At 41.1% G+C, this 20,781-nt stretch overlaps 1 protein-coding gene across 11 annotated transcripts in view; it reads left to right on the forward strand.

The window, feature by feature from the left end:
* The window catches only part of focad (focadhesin), a 122,662-nt gene that overhangs the window by 16,941 nt on the left and 84,940 nt on the right, over positions 1-20,781 (forward strand). For 4 of the 11 annotated variants that reach the window (XM_051943824.1, XM_051943822.1, XM_051943823.1 and 1 more), the window contains 3 exons: positions 3,705-3,779; positions 3,917-4,071; positions 14,830-14,885. In XM_051943824.1, coding sequence (XP_051799784.1) covers positions 3,705-3,779; positions 3,917-4,071; positions 14,830-14,885 — 286 coding nt within the window. Of the gene's footprint in view, positions 1-1,645; positions 2,686-3,704; positions 3,780-3,916; positions 4,072-14,786; positions 14,886-20,781 lie in introns of those variants that run through there. The other 7 variants (XM_051943825.1, XM_051943827.1, XR_007939691.1 and 4 more) reach the window with 6 other exon arrangements.

Raw genomic sequence — 20,781 nt, forward strand, 5'->3', positions numbered from 1 at the left:
CTGGCATTTGCCATAGAACACAGGAATTTGCAAGTCCACCACTGGTGCCCTGTGCTTTTCACAGATGATAGCAGGTTCGCCCTGAGCGCATGTGACAGGCATGAAAGGGTCTGGAGAAGCTGTGGAGAACGTTATGCTGCCTGTTACATTGTTCAGCATGACCGGTTTGGTGGTGGGTCAGTGATGGTGTGGAGAGGCATATCCATGGAGGGACGCAGAGACCTCTACAGGCTGGACAATGGCATTCTGACTGCCATTAGGTATCAGGATGAAATCCTTTGACCCATTGGCGTGCACCAGAAAGAATCCAGGACCACTGCACCAATGTAGGCATTGGTGCAGTGGTCCTGGATTCTTTCTGGTGCACGACAATGCCCAGTCTTATGTGGTAAGAGAACTCATGCAGTTCCTGGAGGATGAAGGAACTGATACCATTGGCTGGCCCCCACGCTCACCTGACCTGAATCCAATAGAACACCTTTGTAACATTATGTTTTGTTCCATCCGACACCATCAGGTTGCTCCTCTGACTGTCCAGGAGCTCAGCGATGCCTGGTCCAGTTTTGGGAGGAGATACCCCAGGACACCATCTGTCATCTCATTCAGAGCTTGTCCCGGCATCGTCAGTCATGCATACAAGCACATGAAGGCCATACAAACTACTGAATACCATTTTGAGTTGCTGCTAAGGACTTTCAACAAGATGGACGAGCCTGCCACATCAGTTTAATTTTCTGAATTACAAAGAGCATCATTACCTCCGCCAGGAAGTTATGTAATCACCGGAGTTTGTCTGTTTGTCTGTTAACAGCATAACTCAAAAAGTCATGGACGGATTTTCATCAAATTTTTACAGAATGTCCGGAAGACCAAAAGTAACAATCGATTAGATTTTGGAGGTGATCCGGATCACCGTCTGGATCCAGGATTTTTTGAAGGACTCTGTACAACTGAGAGATGGCCGCCAGGAGACGTGCAGCGCTTGTCTGTCCGCCGCTGCCACCATACAGCCACTGTGCGCCGCGTCGCAGACATACAAACACACGCACGCACGGAAAGATAGTGTGCCACTAAATTCGTCACTCCACGCCAGATGCGGTTTGCTCTCAACGACGTGTGCAGTTGTAGTTAAATGGAGATCGGGGAGGCAAGAGGAGCATCTAAGTGCGTGGAGGCGAAAATGGCGAAAGAAGTGGTGTCTCACAAGCGACAATATTGCCGCACGACAGCGCTGAAGATAATCTCGTCTTTATGTTCTGTGGTGTCCGTAGCGTTCTGCATTCTCCTGAGCATTAACGCGGCTGATATCAAGCACCGAGTTGTGGATTTGGAGAGTGGCAAAGGCGAGTACACCTTCATCCAAGCCCCCGGCTACTCCATGGATGATTTTAATTCACTGGTTCAACAAAGATTGGATGAGCTGCTCTCTCAGCGCACCTATGAGAGATGGGCCATCTCTCAATTGTACAGAGTCCTTCAAAAAAAAGTCCTGGATCCAGACGGTGATCCGGATCACCGCCAAAATCTAATTGATTGTTACTTTTGCTCTTCCGGACATTCTGTAAACATGTGGTGAACATCCGTCCATAACTTTTTGAGTTATGCTGTTAACAGATAAACAGACAAACAAACAGACAAACTCCGATGATGATTGCTCATCTGTACAATTGAGAGATGCCCTGGTGGAGGTCTGCGCTCTCCGAGTGCTTTTCTGGTTCTCAATGTTTTGACGTCCTTTATGCACAATATTAGTGTTGTCATTGTGCAACTTCAGGGCTCTGATTATTTTCTTTTGTCACGCTGTTTTTTCCCAGCTCGATTGATATGCCAGCTTTAAACTGTGTTGCTACTGAGATCTGAGCAAACTTACAGGAAGTGTCAGGACACTTTTAGTTTGGAAAGAGGTCAGCAGATTGTTTTATTTATGGAGAGGTAGGCCAGTCACCCCCTGTAATTATGAATGCACTCTTGACCAGTTTGGAATAAACCCACCACTCGTCCCAACTTCTTGCTCCACACCCATCGTCTGTGAACATTCTGACCCCTTTTGTACTATTCTCCTGTGGTAGAGGAGCTGCAGCAGGCAGTCTATTAGTAGTGCTGTTGAAAAAATTGATTCGCTGATTTTAAATCGATTCTCATTTAAATTTCAAAAAATCAATTCGCACATCAAAAGATCGATTTTTATACACACATATATTTTTACATTTATTTTTTCCTGGGTGAACTTTAACCCCACTAATGACGTGACTCGAGCAGGCGCGGTGTGAAGATACTGCGAGTTCTCTTAACAACATGGCGTCGGGCGGTAGCTGTGCAGTTAGCCAAACTCCGGATTTGAAAAGGCCAGAGTCGCTCAAAGCGGATATCTGGAATTATTTCAGGTTTAGGAACGACGATTCGAGAAAGGAGCTTGACAGGAGCAAAGCCATTTGCAAGATATGCCAGATGGAGGTAAAGTTTTGCGGAAACACGACCAACCTCAGGAACCACATGCAGCGACACCACCAAGACATCATGTCCAAGGCCGCCGGACTGCAACAAAACAAACTTAAGGAAGCTCTACAACTACCAGCTAGCTCTCCACGCGCTAACAAAATAACCGAGGCGATAGCGGGCTTTATTTGCAGTGCCATGGTCCCGTATTCCGTTGTTGAAAACCCGGGCTTCAGGCGGCTCATCAAGGTATGTGAACCGCACTATGTTATGGTGACACGAAAACGCATGGCTGAACAAGTTATCCCAAACATGTACGACATAGTAAAAGAAGGGGTGAAAAGCAAACTGCAGTCAGCTGAGAGATTGGCCATTACAAGTGATACGTGGACGTCCGTGGCTACGGAATCTTACATGAGTGTGACAGCACACTACATCGATGAGGATTGGAGCCTCATCTCAAACGCGCTACAGACTCAAAATAATCGATTCTGAATCTCAAGAATCGGAATCGAATCGATTCTTGAAATTTGAATCGATACCCAGCCCTATCTATTAGATGATGTTTTTTTTCTTTATGATTTGTTATGGTCCAAATAAATCAACATCACCTGCAAGAGATCAGTGTGTCATGGCGTCATCTTTATAACAACACAGCAGAGGCCCCCTGGCTAAAGTTGTTATTCAGCACTAAAAGGTATGGTGTAACATTTGGGATGCACTTCAGTTATGTACTAGTGTACTTATGAAAAAGTCCCAAGTATAACCAATGTATAAAGTTAATCTGGAGCCCTGAAGATCAAGAAAAATGAGTAATCGTTTGTGTGTTGGAAAAAGTAACACCTTGAGTGACTTCCTTTTTTGCTCATCAATACTACAGCAGGTGTTCAGAGTAATGAATAAGCCAACGGGTGAGCAAATACAGTGGTCGTAACCACCAGAAAAGAAGAAGACATATTTTTATGTTTACAAACTAATACAAGGGATAGAAAATGTGAATATTTGGAAGACAGGGTTCCTTTGTGTAAGAGATTCCTGTTAACTCTCCCTGTGGTGACTCATGCTGCAGGAGTGGTTTCTCAATTTTTAAATTTGTTTTCTCTGTAACCTGTAACCTTTGGAGTTCATTTAACTGTAATCTAGCCTCCCACAACATCTGTCCACTGTGGAAGGTTAAACTGTAAACTGTTTATGACCACTGATGAAAAATTGTATCCCCTCCCATACCATTTCAAATATACATGTGGGTCTGTTTTTTTGTTTTTCAGACAGTGAGAAACCTTGTTGCTGCTGTGTTGAAGGAAAAGGGGTCAAATGGGCAAATTACCCTCTCCTCCACTAAGGTAAGTTCCTTCAAAATTAGGGTTTTTATAGCTGAAACATAAGGAGTTTTTGCTATGTTTTTTTTTTTCCAAATATGAAGCATTTCCATACTTAGTAACATTTATCCTGGGCTGACTGTTCTTGCATTGTGTATCAGGGCCCAGCCTTGGAGGCTCTGTGGCAGCAGTGCTGCAGTGACTGTGCACTGGTGCGTTCTGCCTGCTGTGATGCTGTGGTTCTGTTAGTGGATCAGGGCCATGCAGACCTGCACTACATCCTTAACTGTGTCCTCAATCTCCTGCCTTCTGCCAGGTACTCAAAACACACCTATGTAACAATGCAACTTCAGCTCAGCCTTATTCCTTCACTCAGCTTAATGTTGAACTTGTTGGACAAATGGTTTCACAAAACTGGATATAAACTGGTTCTGTTGAAACTAGATTTACATTTCCAGCAACAAGCGCTTTCATGAGAAAGACGTAGGATTGTTCATTAGTCATCTGAACTCCAAGCAGTGTCTCTGTGTTTTTTGCTCGTCACATTATTCTTTTTCACTGTAATATAAAATGCGGCACCTCTACAGAAACAGCACAAGGATATCTAAAAGTAAAGAGAACTCAAAAATATGTTCTGTTGCATGACTAAATTATAATGACATGAATCATTAAAAAAAGCACAAGTTGAATTTATTTGTCTTTTTTAATTTACAAAAATTAAAAAAAAAAAACTTGAAATGAACATGGCCTTTTGTCAATTGGTGGAAAATGACACTAACACAGATTAGATATTTTCTTGCTTAATTTTTTTTGTTCACATACTTGTCTCCTTCCTGCTCTGTGTACACACAGCCAAAAAACACAGAATTTTTGTCATGTGACTGTCATGAACATAGTAAAGTTACTAATCACTCAACGTTGCATTATTTGTCTTTTTACAGGATCTCATACAAGCGGTTAATTTACGGCAAATTTTTAAATAAAACATGTCCGAAGGTTTGTAAAAATGTTCTCAGTCCCTCCCAGTCAAAGGGGTGTAACTCCCATCCCGTTCTTGGAATACTATAAAGCATTATGTCAATTTCCACAGAAAGTCATACGTTGAAAACAATCCAAGAAAAAAGGAGAGGAAAGCTATAGGACAATGTGTCCATTTACACATCATCAGGTGACAGAAGCAGCTAAATGTGGTCTTATACTGTTGTCTCATGAATCTCACTTACCTCATCTGGCACCGTCTGATTTCTACCTGTTTCCCAAACTGAAATCCTATTTGCATGGTCATTATGTTTAGAGTGCTGATGAAGTCACTCAAGCTGTTAAGGAGTATCTGGAGGCTTAAGATATGACCATCTTCCACAAAGGGATAGCTAAGCTTGAACACTGGTGAATAGCAAAGCTTGAAAAATAAAATGCATTGAAGTTAAAGGAGAGTATATTTAAAAATATTGGAGGAACAGTCTTTCTCTTGTAATGTTTTCTGATGAGGTCGGAATTTTTTGAAGTACCTTCGTACATGAAAATGATCATGATTTTAAGTTTCGGGGCTGTACATTGGTGTAGTGGTTAGCACTTTCGCCTTGCAGCAAGAGGATCCCTGGTACAAATCCCGGGGTGGGCCTGGGATCTTTCTGCATGGAGTTTGCATGTTCTCCCTGTGCATGCGTGGGTTTTCTCCGTGTACTCTGGCTTCCTCCCACAGTCCAAAAATATGCTGAGGTTAATTGATTACTCTAAAATTGCCCGTAGGACTGAATGCGAGTGTGATTGTTCGTCTGTATATGTAGCCCTGCGACAGACTGGCAACCTGTCCAGGGTGTCCCCTGCCTTCGCCCGAGTCAGTTGGGATAGGCTCCAGACCCCCCGTGACCCCAGTGAGGATAAAGCGGTGTATAGAGAATGGATGGATTTTAAGCTTAGATTTGGATCATTTTCCAGGTTTAAGTCCACATACACATGATTCATCCAGGATTGCCAGAAAGTTGAAAATCTGAATCTTCTGTTTTAAAATTTTTTTCGCTGTGACAAATGGCGCTTTTGCCCGTTTTTAAAAAAAACAAAAAAAACACACAATAACACGTCTTTCCAACCAGCCAACGGATTTTAGGATTCAAATGGTTAATAGCAACATCAACTGACTGGATTCACATTTGTGTGAAAAGTCGCAAAATTTCAAGACAGTATGCGTCTTTAAAATTTTTCTTTCGGTGATACGTGATACGTGAACCTCTCCTTCATGTGCCTGACTACCAGCTCCACACAACCCAGGTACTGTCACTACTCCGAGCCACAACAACACTAACTCCCCCTGCAGTCAACCCGATTACACCATATGTTCACAAATCCCAGTCATCTCAAATAGACTCCAGAAATCACATCAATATCGTAGCTTCAGAGCCGAAACAATGTGCTGCTTTTATTGATCAGTTTTCTGAGTTTTTGTCAGTAATTTACAACACCTACAACAAAATAATTATAACCGGTGATTTTAACTTGCACCTAGACAAACTGTCAGACACTGTGTCCAAAGATTTTATAAATGTTCTTAACTGCATGGATTTTAGACAACATGTCACGCAGCCAACTCACAACAGGGGACACACTCTGGACCTTGTCATAAGCTGTGGCCAGCTGTCCAGTGTGTCCTCTGTTGTTGGCTTGGCTGTGTCTGACCACTATTGTGTGTTTTTTAGAGTCACTGGTTTTATCCAACAGGAGGCCCCTGTGCGAACTGTGAGGAAGCGCTGTCTGACTTCCGAAGTGGCTTCAAATTTAAAAAGGTCCACCAGTTATTTTACCTGCACCGTGTGATTTTATTGTCAATGATTTTAGCAGTAAACTTAAAGCAAGCCTGGACTCAGCAGCTCCACTAGTAACAAAAAGGGTAAACATAAAGCCAGTGCCCCCGTGGAGGAACGAGGACATCAAAAAACTAAAGAAGACCTGCAGGGCGGCTGAAAGAAAATGGAGAAAAAATAAATTAACCATAAATTACGACATTCTCCGCGAACAACTTAAAATTTACAATGCTGCAGTCAAACAGGCAAGGAACAACTACTTCTCAAAACTCATTGCAAACCATAAAAATAACTCTAAATTTCTTTTTTCAACAATTGACAAACTACTCTATCCAAATTTTGATAAACACAACTGTACGTTAAAAAATTCACGGTGCGAAGAATTTGCAGACCACTTCGGAAGGAAGACAGACTCTATCAGATCCAGTATTTTATCAAACTAAAAGACTACTTGTAACTATGCTGCTTCTGACGGTTTGTTTTTAACTCAGGAAACAATTGACAGTTTTGACCTGATTGATGCAAGGACTCTTGATAGTTTTCTCTCAAGCGAACCCTACAACATGCATCTTCGACCCAATCCCTACACCATTTTTAAAAACATTTTATTGATCTTCAAAGATGAGCTTTTAAACATTATTAACTGTTCTCTTCAGACAGGGGTCTTCCCTACTGCTTTTAAAACAGCAGTGGTGAGGCCCCTTCTGAAGAAGAGTAATTTGGACCCTGATGTTTTAAACAAGGTTGTTGCTAGAGGTACGGACCCGTACCCGTAGCCTGTCGGATATGGCACTTTCCATTTGCCAATCAGATACGCGAGATCTGGTCACGTGACTCCCGGTAGACGCTAGCGGTACAGACCCGTAGCATCGATACTACAGGTACGGACCCTAAACCTAACCCTAACACTAACCCTAACCTTAACCTTTGCTTACCTTTCAACAGTTTGCAGTGGTTAGCAGCTTCTTGACTCGCGTACGGGTCCGTATCTGTCTGGCAAATGGAAAGTGCCGTATCCGTAGCCCTCAGGCTACGGGTACGGGTCCGTATCTGTAGACACTACCTTTAAACAATTACAGACCAGTATCTAACTTACCATTTTTAAGCAAAATTTCAGAGAAAATTGTTTTTATTCAGCTGAACAGCTTTTTAATCAAACACAACACGTTTGAAACATTTCAGTCAGGTTTTAGGATAAACCACAGTACAGAGACTGCTTTACTGAAAATCGTCAATGATCTCAGATGCAATTTAGATTCCCGTAAGTTTTCAGTTTTGGTGCTACTAGACCTGAGTGCAGCCTTTGACACAGTAGACCACCCAATACTTCTATCCCGACTCAAACACCTGGTTGGCCTCTCTGGAACTGTTTTAAACTGGTTTGATTCCTATCTCTCTGATAGAAAATTTATGGTAAATTCAGATACTTGCTCATCAAGCATCCACAAAATGAAGTATGAAGTTCCCCAAGGCTCAATTGTAGGCCCAATGCTTTTTTAATTTATATATGCTGCCACTTGGGAAGGTCATCAGGAGACATGGCATCAGCTTTCACAGCTATGCTGATGATACTAAATTGTACATCGTCATGTCTCCTGATGACACAGGGCCTGTTGATGCTCTTTTTAACTGTGTGTCAGACATCAAATCATGGATCACAGGGAATTTCTTGCAACTCAACCAGGACAAAACTGAGGTTTTAGCTGTCGGTCCTAAAGCTAAGAGAGAGAAACTTTTATCAAAATTGCTTTCACTGTCATTTAAACCAGCTGACGACGTAAAAAAATCTGGGCGTTACTTTTGACTCTGAGCTCAGTTTTACTTCTCAGATTAAACAAGTAACACAAACAGGTTTTTACCATTTAAAGAACATAGCCAGAGTCCGCCCGTTTCTCTCTCGAGCAAACACAGAGATTCTGATGCATGCATTTATCTCCAGTAGAATGAACTACTGTAATGCCCTGCTTTCTGGTTTCCCCAAAAAAACTATTTCCCATCTCCAATTACTCCAGAACTCAGCTGCACGAGTTCTGACGAAGACCAGAAGGCAGGTTCACATTACACCAGTTTTAAAATCACTGCATTGGCTCCCTGTGTGCTTTAGGATTGATTTTAAGGTTATTTTAATGGTTTTTAAATGTCTTCACGGTCTTGCACATCTTACCTCTCAGATCTAATTTTACCCTATGAGCCCTGGCGGACCTTGAGGTCCTCCGGCACCGGCCTTTTAATGATTCCCAAGGTTAATACAACAACCTACAGCGAGGCAGCTTTCCAGTACTATGCCCCTCGTCTGTGGAACACCCTGCCAGAGGCCCTGAGGGCTGCAGAGAACATAGAGACTTTTAAAAACAGGCTTAAGACTCACCTTTTTACATTGGCTTTTACCTAATGTCTGTATTTATTATTTATATCTACATTTATGCACTTATTTATATTTTATGTACTCTTTTATTGATGTATTTTATTTAACATTTATTTTAACATCCTGTTTTACACAGTTTTGGTTATATTTTTAATGTGTTTAGTTACTTTATTTTATTCTACATTCCTATGTTTCCTCAGTTTGGGGCCGTCTACATCTGGGGCCGTAGAGGGGAGTGTGTGTGTGTGTGTGTGTGTGTGTGTGTGTGTGTGTGTGTGTGTGTGTGTGTGTGTGTGTGTGTGTGTGTGTGTGTGTGTGTGTGTGTGTGTGTGTGTGTGTGTGTGTGTGTGTGTGTGTGTGTGTGTGTGTGTGTGTGTGTGTGTGTGTGTGTGTGTGATTATTATAGGGGTTGTGGGGACATTAGGTCCCCACAACCATAGGGAAAACCAAAAGAAATGTCATTTGTGGGGACCTCATTTGGGTCCCCATGAGGGGAAACAGTGTTTTCTTGGCCATGTTGTTGTTACTGAAAAAAGTAAAAGTGCAAAAACGTTTCTTTAGGGTTAGGCATTGTTTTGGTCTGGGTTAGGGTAAGGGTTAGGGGATGGGAGTCAATGGCAATGATAGGTCCCCACAAGGATGGGAATACACAGAGAATGTGTGTGTGTGTCTGTGTTTTATTCTCTGTGCGTTTTATTCTATGTAAAGCACTTTCTGCTGCATGTCTAATGTATGAAAAGTGCTTTATAAATAAAGATTGATTGATTACTTAGCTTAGACCATTTTTGCTGTTTGCTGCGGGGGCTCTATGTACTTCTTATTACTTCACATGTCAACAAAATATGAAATTTGCTCAGGGGTTTCCATACTTTTGTGTACAACTATTAGGACGAGCACAACTGATCATTAAGGAAGACAAGACTGCCACATTGTTTTTACCACTTCTGCTGACCTGGACTTGACTTTTTCAATTCAACTTATGATGTACCTTACTTTGAAAATGTTAGATTAGCAATAAAAAAAACTACTTCTAACTGATGGTTGGTTGGACAAAAAATATTCCAGCTTCCAAATAAACCAAGTATTGTTTTAAGACTGCACTAACCAACATATTTATTTTAACATTAATCAAACTAGTGTGTGAAATATGAAATGTGTTACTTGTAGTGAAAAAAATTATCCCTAATGCTGCAGTTCTTGTCTATAAAGCATTTTAGTCTCTTTTTGCTAACTGAGATTTTAGTTACATGTACAGACCTGGATCATACCTGCCAACTACTCTGGTTTTGCTGTAATGATTATGGTTTTCATGATCCCACTCCGGGTTACGGTTTTATTAATCAAAACACGGATTTTCACATAGCAATCAATCCAAAAACATCCAAAAACATGAAACACATTCACGAGATCGCTAAGAACTGTATCTAAATTTAGAACAGAAACAATCGGCACTGCATGCTGCTAATATAGACGGCTTGCAGTGTTTACTAACACAAGTGTCAACATCGGTATGCGCGCGCAGACCCGGTGCAGGAGCTCCTGAAAATTCCACTTTAATATTCTTGGTGAGCCAGTGTCTGACGACTGGGGTGTCTCGGAGTTCCCTGAACAAGAACAGAAAGATAGCGTTTAGGAAATTGCACGTCTCGGCTTTGGCCGCATCAATGGGCTCTCTTTGAGAAGGCGGTGGCAGCTGTTGTTTGGGGCTGCCGCCGCTGACAGCCACCTCCTGCTGCCTGCCGGACACGGATGCAGCAGATGGTGTGCTGTCCTGTTGCTGCTGGCCTGGTTCGGCACGTTGGGTATTAAAGTAATCCTTCAATGCGTTATCAGGCACTACTTTGACATACTGCACTGTTCTGCCTACGGGGCTTCTCTGGTATATCAGCAGGAACTGTAATATCAACGTAATGACTGCTCCGGAGAACACGGAAATCAGTATTAAGTAAATCATTTCGAGCACCTGCCCTGGTGCCTTCTCTGGTTCAAAGTGTCTTCATAACAAAACGTTTAGCCGCGGTAACAGAGCAAGTTCCTCCTGGTCGCTCTCAAAGCTGCCATATCATCTGCTTTACTTCGATTCTGACAGCTGACAGCACAACAAGAAGTTCATAGTAACTGGTCTAGTTGTGAAAAATATGCTGACTCTACTGTTGATGTGTGCAGACTCTTTGTGAATGTTAGGCTTTGAAATGACGACTTATTTTACATACAGTGAGGTATTTTTGATAAGTCAGTAATGTTATTGGGTATAAGGATTCAAGTTATAACTTCCAAAAATATCTTTTCATGAACAGGAGTAGGTAATATTTCCTAATTGTTTATTAGAATGAGAAATCTCATCACAATATTGAAAAATGTGATCTAGATGCCTGTGGTATTTTGAGTTTAGTACCTGTCAAATTAAAGGAACATTCTGAAAGGCTATATATTATTAAGTTTGTCCTTGATCTTTTCCATCAGCATTTATGAATTGACAGTTTTAGTAACATGGAAAGATTATTCTTAGCCACATTCTAAGTTGATTTAATGCTAAAAATCATTTGGCGTCGGGACCCCCACCAGGACATTGTCCTGGACCTACCGGGGCCTGCGGCCCCTGGACCCCGGCTGGCTACTAGGCTTTTCAGGTTTCAAAAGTTGGCAGGTATGCTGGATGCCTGTTGTTGAGTTTCTTAGATACATTAGAGGTGCTTCCTCCATTCATTCCGAATCCTGCGTGACACAAGTTGCACCGAATACCCAATAGTATGCCAGAGAAAGATTTAGAATATCAAGAAGTCATAGTATGTTAAATACATTATTTGAAAATATCAGGATGTCCTACTGCATGTGGGCTCTTTTTACAGTTTGAAAACCAGCGTGCTTTTCTGATTATTCTGACTCACAGTCCTCTGAACAGTGGAAGATACATCACATGCCTCACAGTGTCTCACTTTGAGTAACAGGTTTGAGCTGCTGGAGTGCACAAACGGTTCATTTTACATTGCAGACTGTGATAAAAATATGAACAAGACCATCAAAACTAAAGGTGTGATATTATGATGAAGTAGTACATCACAATATTATGTATAATGCAACCGTACATATTTTTGTAAGGGCAGCTGTAGTAAATACTTAATGATAAAAGACAAAGTATGTTTTTTGGAAAGCAAGAACAGTTTGCATTCTGGCTTTTGGGTGACTTTACCTTGTCTTTAATCATCCATTTTAACCCGTTGCGCTTCAGTGTTCCGCCCGCGGAACACTTTGAGATCTGCATAAGCATTTCCTTAAATGTCTGAAGCTGCAAACGCAATTATACAAACACTATACACCCATGGAAAGCTTAGATTCTCATGAATCCGCCGGTATAAACTACTTTCAGATGTGATTACCACAGCGGTTAATATAAACACATTTGTCCGACAAACAACGAATATCCATCCATCCGTTCTCTATACACGGCTTTAACGTACACAGCGCGACTCACATTTGTGGGTTCATTATTACACACAGATGAAAATATTCCACAAAAAATGGCCATAATCCAACCTTGGACATCCAGATGAAACAAGCCAGTAAAATATTTTGTCCAAAACATGTCTTGAAGTCGGTATATAATCCACGAATCGGTCGTTTTCGAGGAAATGCACCTCACGTTGCGCATCCAATATTCCCTGTATTTCTCGTCATATTTTTATTTACAAATAAAATATTAGCGATTTTTTGTACTGAAAATGGCTGGAATTGACTGCACCTTATAGGGCTAAACACTAAATATTTCTATGTGATTCAATGTTTTTGTTTTTTTTCAACAAGTCACAGCAGATCTGTTGCAACTATTTCATATGCCATTGTTATTGTCCAATAATAATGCCAGTGTATACATAAATATGTCATATTTCAGGCAGAGTTATGGGCTCAAAATATTTCTTGACATACAGTAGATGGGTGCAGTGACTGTGCAAAGCTTCCTGGAGTCCTATCTTCACAGTAAGGTTGCCAGCTTTAATACCACTGGGTGTAAAACTAAAACCTGTGACTGAATGTCTCTGGCAACTTGCACTATAGTCACAGAGCAGTTGTGAAAATGATTCAATTCAGTTCAATTTTATTTATATAGCGTCAATTACAGTCAAATTGTCTCAAGACGCTTTACAGAACCCATATGCCTGACCCCCAGAGCAAGCCCAAAGGCGACAGTGGAAATGAAAACACTCTTTTAACAGGGAAGAAACCTCGAGCAGAACCTGGCTCTATATAGCGGGGACCCATCTGCCTGCTGGCCGGGCGGGTTGGGAAGGACAGAGGAGGGCAAGGGGAATGATGGATGATGTAACTGATGTTAAAAAATAGCTCCAGTGCATAACTCACACTAACACTGCTGATAGCTTTTTTCTTCTTTTGCTGTCATTTTGAACTTTTCATAATGCATATTACTATATGGCCAAAAGTATTTGCTAACCTGCCTTGACTCACATATGAACATAAGTGACATCCCATTCCTAATCCATAGGGTTCAGTATGACGTCGGTCCACCTTTTGCAGCTATAACATCTTCAACTCTTCTGAGAAGGTTGTCCACAAAGTTTAGGAGTGTGTTTATGGGAAGTTCATCCACCCCAGACTCTGTCATCCATGTCTTTATCAACTTTGTATTGTGCACTGGTGCACAGTCATGTTGGAAGAGGAGGGGGCCAGCTCCAAACTGTTCCCACAAAGTTGGGAGCATGGAGTTGTCCAAAATGTCTTGGTATGCTGAAGCATTCAGAGTTCTTTTCACTGGAACTAAGGGGCCAAGCCCAGCTCCTGAAAAACAACCCCACACCATAATCCCCCCTCCACCAAACTTTACACTTGGCACAGTGCAGTCCGACAACCGCCAAACCCAGACTCATCCATGAGATTGGCAGATGGAGAAGCCCGATTGGTCACTCCAGAGAACGCGTCTCCACTGCTCTAGAGTCCAGTGGTGGCGTGCTTTACACCACTGCATCCGACGCTTTGCATTGCACTTGGTAATATGTGGCTTGGATGCAGCTGCTCAGCCATGGAAACCCATTCCATGAAGCTCTCTGCTGAAGCACTGTTCTTGAGCTAATCTGAAGGCCACATGAAGTTTGAAGGTCTATAGCGATTGACTCTGCAGAAAGTTGGCGACCTCTTGGCACTATGCGCCTCAGCATCCGCTGACCCCACTCTGTCAGTTTACATGGCCTACCACTTAGTGGATGAATTGCTGTCGTTCCCACACACTTCCACTTTCTTATAATACAGCTGACAGTTGAGTGTGGAATATTTAGGAGCGAGGAAATGTCACAACTGGATTTATTGCACAGGTGGCATCCTATCACAGTTCCACATTGGAATTCACTGAGCTCCTGAGAGCGACCCATTCTTTCACAAATGTTTGTAAAAGCAGTCTGCATGCCTAGGTGCTTGACTTTATACGCCTGTGGCCAATCACACCTGAGTCTGATTTTTTTTTTTTGGATGGGTGAGCAAATACTTTTGGCAATATAGTGTATAAAAGGGACAATCAGCCAAAACCCCACTACAATATACTCTCCAAAATACAATTAAAGAAAAAATAAAGGTTGCCATTTTTTGGCTACATCTCCAATGTCCATAGTTGACAAAAGTATAATGTCCATACAGAGTGACACTGAAACAGTCAAAATCCAGAGATGTGTCATGAGTAGAACATGTAGATTCATAGGCTTGACAGGTATATTTCACCCAGATTAGCTCTTTCCCCTGCTTCTAGTCTTTATGCTAAGCTAGGCTAACCCCAACCAGGCTCATCACTTCTGCACACACAGGTTTTCTTCAGACTCTTTGTGTTGTGATATGATCGCCTCTGTTTTTGAATTGAACTGTGAGCAGAAATGTCCAGGGGCTGATAAAAGTCATTGGATGGCTGCTACAGATGCAGGCTGACCGGCGGGACCGAGAAACACACTTCACCTGTCCTTATTCCATCAGGTCAGTCTATTTCACATGTTGTGTCTCTCTGTATTGGCTGTTTATAAAAATGAGTTTGAGTTTGGTAGTTAAAGATTATAGTTATTTATGATTTGGACTCATTTGACTGCATTTTAGTCAGACAGAATTTTATCACATCTGGTTATGCATATGATGTGTATTTGGAGATGTTACCTGGACAAAAGTCTTGGGTCCAGAAGCATTTATACCTGTCATCAAAATGTATTCTCATTATCTTGATTGTGTGCATACCTTGATACAATGTCAATATGGACATTAGTTTGGTGGGACTGGCAGTCTTGTCATAAAACAATACCCAGGTCAGAGAAAGCAAAGTTGCTGTATGCGCTCTGTTTTTTCGCACTGCAGAACTAACATTACTGCTGCTACCTTTAGCTTTAGCCGGGGTATCTTGAGTTAAGGAACCTTTCAACCAATGTTCCCTCTAATTTTTCACGAGTCTGAGCAAACACACAAACTCACTGAGCAGACCCTTGGACCACTGTGAGCAACATCAGACGTGTGCACTGTGGTCACGCCAGCATCGCATCCATCCAAGTTACATGGTTTATTAAAAGAACCAAATTACAGCATTTACATTTCTGTTAAAACACTTTGTCAGCAGGAGCCAGTTGAAGGCTGCAGTGATTTTGGTAACACTACAATGTATAAGAGTGAAGTTATTGAATATTTTTGTCTCTCTTTGCTGTTGCAGACGGTCCCTGTTCACTCCAAAGACACCTGTGTTATTTCTGCAGCTTGAAAGACAGCTACTTTTGATAAAACTGGGCTTGTAGCACATTGTGTGCCTTACAGCGATGGGAAAGAGGCATCGTTTATGTTTTTGACAACCTATATCTAATGAGTTATAGATGCTGGAACTCTGAATCTGTGAATATCTTTCCAACTTTACTGAACTTGGGGTCACTACCACCCAAGGAGTGACATATTTAATTTTGAAAAAAGCATTTAGCCATACTTAAAGCTTTAAGTGCTTTATTAACATGGAACTAAGAATTTTGCATTCTTTTATGATAACAGGTTATGTCTGAAACAAAGTGGTATCATTTCAAACAGTGAAACCATACTAATGAAATAAAATGTAATGGCCAACCAGTGTGCATTACTGGATTCTGCAAAAACATAAACAACTGAATGCAGAATACTGTACAAAGAAATTATCTACAGATATGTTTTCATCTCTATCTAAATCTTATCTTAACACAGTTAATATATTAACTCATTTATGTGTGTATGCACATATTTATTTATTTATTTAGTACTGTTATATCAGAGTTTTGAGTGAGTTTTTCTTTAGACAGGCAAAGGCCATTTATTGATCACATATAGGCTGTTAAATAAATGTTCATTGAAAACTAAAAAGCATTTAAATAAAACTTAGGAATTTATTGAGTCACTAAAATACTGTAGAGTCTATGGCCACATCAGCATGATTATAAGCATAATCTGGTAAATTCACAAACATATACTGTAGGAAATCCAGCTTATGTCATCATGATGTCTCTTACCATATGGACTTCAGGAGATGATTGGGGATGATAAACTGTGACCTGCTGGTTGGGTTCTCTCTGTTCTCATGTTTCTTACATGTTTGTCTCCTGATGCTGCCTTACGTCAGCCAGTCCATGAGCAACAGAAAACACAGTTTTTCTTGTACCCATTGCCAGGGGTTCGAGTCTTCCCACTCAAACGTTTTTGCTTCTTTGGACATGGTGGAGTTACGGGTGTAGACATTTTTAAACGCGCAGAGCAGTGTGCAGCAGCGTCTGTAATCAGGCAACCCGCCACAGGACCATAGTATCGGTCGCTATATATGTATATATGTATATATAAGACGAGATACGCTAATGCGCTGTAGCAGCCGGCTGCAGGGTGGCTGCAAATAAGGACATCTGTAAATTACGTTGATTAGCTGCGTAAATGCCTACGTGAATCACATCATTGGCTGGAGCAACTAGTCACGGGTCACTCACTGACTCAAATTGAAAAATAGCACAGAATGAATTGTTATGAATTTATTTTATTTTCAATTTAGGTTGGATTTTTTTTGTGCGCAGCGCAGATTTTCTGTGCGTTGAGACTGTGTCAGGAGTGCGCAATTGCGCACGCGTGCAGCTTAGAGGGAACAGTGCTTTCAACCTGCTGGGTGGATTTTTTTTTTTTTTCACAACATGGTCACATGTAGAAATTGCATTCCCCCCTGACCGAGTTGTGATCGGAGTCTGAGCTGGACCGCTTAGTAATCCAATCTGAACACATTGCAATCTCATTATGTTCTGCATGAATTTACACCTTGTGTTAAATGCATTTTCACCTGGATACAGATTGCATGTTAGCAGTTGAAAATCTAATCTCTTTATTGTCTGCTTTATTGTTTCATACAGAGTCTGTAACATGTATAGGGTAAATAAAAGGAACCCAGAAATAGACCCCAGGGAGTCCCCACAAAAGAAAGGATCACAAGAGGAAATTAATTAATAGATCTTTTTTTTTTTTTTTTTTACAGCTTTTTAGAAAAAAAATGTAGATATGTTAATCTTTTCTCTCGGTATTGATAATGTTGTACTCACCAAGTTCATTTGTGAGATATGGAAACATAGTGACATCACTAAAAAGACACAAGCAATTAGGTAAATGCACTAGAGGAAAACAAACCCACGACAATAAAGTCACTAGTTAGTGCTCTGCTCCCCAGTCTCTGGAATTCTTTACCACCCCAACTGAGAAACCTGGATTCATTCTTCCATTTAAAATCACAACTCAAAACATATCTGTTCAATGCTGCATATTCCATCTGATGCCAATTGCGCTGTCTTTTGTATCGTTTTTCCTGTTTTTAATGTTTATTGTGTATGTAAGAAAATGTTTGTTTATTCTGTGTTTATTTATTGTTCATATTCTTATTATTAGTTTAGGGGGACTGTTTGGGGGAACCTGATAGTCAAGTGATCAGGGGGACAGGGGTACAGAGATGCAAATGCCGTCAGTAGTGAGTTGCTGTTTCGTATCGGGGCTGGCCCAGATCTTGACTGCATTTTATTCTCCTGCTGTTTTCCCTCATATTTCCTGTTTTTCCTCCTGCCAAAAAATATTGTAATAGGGGGACTTTTCTGTGGTACTGGTCAGTGCAGTTTGTTGGATATCCCCAGAAACTCAACTACCCCCAGGACAGGGGAGTGCTGTACTGCTGCAGCAGTCTGAACGTAGCCTCCTCCTCCACCTCCTCTACCATCCTCAGATCGCCACCTCCCAGGGCGTTCTTAATCAGTTACAGCGGGTGATTAAAAAAAGAGGTGTTTTGTCTTTTTTTCTTTCCTTTTTCCTTCATGTTTCCCTTGTACCCCCTGCTCTCCAGTTTTTCTCTTTACCTCTACAGCCATTTCCTTTTTTATGCTTCTTTTTGTATGCTTCTCCTTCTTCCCTTCTATTTCTCCACATCTCTATCCTGGCTTTCTTTTTATTCCTTCCTTCCCATTGTCCTTCTCTCTCATTCTGTCTTCATCGCTGTCTCTGCTGTCTGCGTCTGTCTGGCTGCCTGAACCTCCCTGTTGGGAAGATGAATGTGTTGAGGGCAGCAGGGTGGAGCCGTTGGCCTGGCATTCTGGCCCGCTATTGGTCGTTGGGTCTGGCACTACTGGGTAACTGTAAATGTTGCGGGATTAATGGAGGATGCACACTGGTGCCCATTGTTGACTGTCTGCTCGCTGCAGCCCAATGCAATCTGCCACCGGGAATCTGAGCCACTTCATCCCCCAGCAGGATCAGGGAGGTTCAGGGCTCTGTCCACTCCACCACCTCATTTCTCATGTGATGTTGGTCTTGCTGAAGTGGTATAGTCTATCCTGACTGTCCCCTGCAGGCTTTCCCACATACAAAATGTATCTGACTTGTCTGCTCAGGTACAGTCAGATGGTATTCTGAACATTTAGACTGAAATAAATATCCCTGTTACAGCTGAGATAGTAGTGATACTACATGCAACCTTTCTGTGCAACCTTCGCATTGGTCTCTGTATTTTCTTTGTTTTGAATAAATCTCAGTGTTTCCCCTGGGTTGGAATGGCTGTGAGGTGGTGGGGTATAGGCAAGGGCCGAAGGCGCGAATCAACTAGGGGGGTCCGGGGGCATGCCCCCCTGAAAAATTTTGAAAATCAAGATGCAAAATGGGGCATTCTGGCACAATTTGGAGCACATTTTGTTGTATTTGTAGCCATTTCCAAAAACTAAATTAAATCAAATTTTCATGTTTCTTTTCTAAAAATTAGTGATAGGGAGAAAATATGACAAATATAAACCCACTTGTCCTTGCGATCAAAACATGTCAACTAGTCCAGTCTGTTATATTCTGGTCAGATTTCCACAAGCCATTCCAAAATGCCACATCAGTTCTTATTACAAATTTGAAAAAGATGACAAAGGACTTGAATCTGGAATCAAGTGGTGACTTTTACTTTTTTTCTAAAAACAACTACATGTTGGGTACCAAATTCCCACTTCATTTTTATTTATAATAAAAAGGTTATGTCATGACCTTCATTTTACTTAGAAATGTGAAAGAAAACTTCAACTCTGGGTTAACAACTGGTTTTCTGAAGGAGTTAGTTCTGTTTTCAAAACTGTTACCTTTTTGAACACAGAACTGGAATTTGAACACAATTTGTTTTGCCATTGAATGATATAATTTCGGGCACTCAATAAATCATTTTATCAAAAGAAACTAGGAACTTTATATTCCGTTGAAATCATTTGTCTCGTTCGTGAGAACGGGTTTTGTTGTGCCTAAATGTTTTAACGGGAGCCATTTTTGCAGTCACTGTCAATTCGTATCGCCGCGGACAACAAAACAGTAAGCAAAATCAGTAAAGGAAGCGAGATCGATGCCTACACTGCGTTTTTTTTTTTGGCGCGGACCAGTGAGGCGGCAATGTCGGCAAAATTGTAATGAGGCGGTGGCCTATACCAGCGAGGCGGCCCGCCTGGTCGGTCATATAGGAGGGGAAACACTGAATCTGGACGGTCAGAATGGGCAAAATGTATTGCAAAAAATCTTCTTTATTCGTGTACTTTACACAATCCGTTCATGTCTTTCCACCACATGCATGAATTATGTCTTGGAAAGACAGCAACAAAGGCCACATACAGGTTGTAAGTGGAAGCACGCACTGATTAATGTTTCATTTTGCCTGAATTTTTAATAGAAGAAATTTAAAGTGAAATAATCTGTAAACAGTCGTTGGAAAAATCACTTGTGTTATGCAAGTTATGTAAGACGTAACCAACTTGCCTGAACTCTAACTTGCTATTATGAAATTTGTGGGATGGTTAAAAAAGTTGCTTTAATGACTTCATGTATGTACACACGTGGACAAAATTGTTGGTACCCCTCAGTTAAAGAAGGAAAAACCCACAATTCTCACTGAAATCACTTGAAACTCACAAAAGTAACAATAAATAAAAATTTATTGAAAATTAAATAATCAAAAACAGCCATCACTTTTGAATTGTTGATTAACATAATTATTTAAAAAAACAAACTAATGAAACAGGCCTGGACAAAAATGATGGTACCTCTATAAAAGATTGAAAACTATTTGACCAGAGTGACATGATTAACTCAGGTGTGTCATTTAATTGACATCACAGGTGTTTCCAAACTCATAATCAGTCAGTCTGCCTATTTAAAGGGAGACAAGTAGTCACCCTGCTGTTTGGTGAAAAGGTGTGTACCACACTGAACATGGACAACAGAAAGCAAAGGAGAGAATTGTCCCAGGACATCCGAAAAAAAATTATAGACAAACATATTAAAGGTAAAGGCTATAAGACCATCTCTAAACAGCTTGAAGTTCCTGTGACAACAGTGGCTCATATTATTC

The sequence above is a fragment of the Acanthochromis polyacanthus genome, chromosome 23 (assembly GCF_021347895.1).
Source record: "Acanthochromis polyacanthus isolate Apoly-LR-REF ecotype Palm Island chromosome 23, KAUST_Apoly_ChrSc, whole genome shotgun sequence".
NCBI lineage: Eukaryota > Metazoa > Chordata > Actinopteri > Pomacentridae > Acanthochromis > Acanthochromis polyacanthus.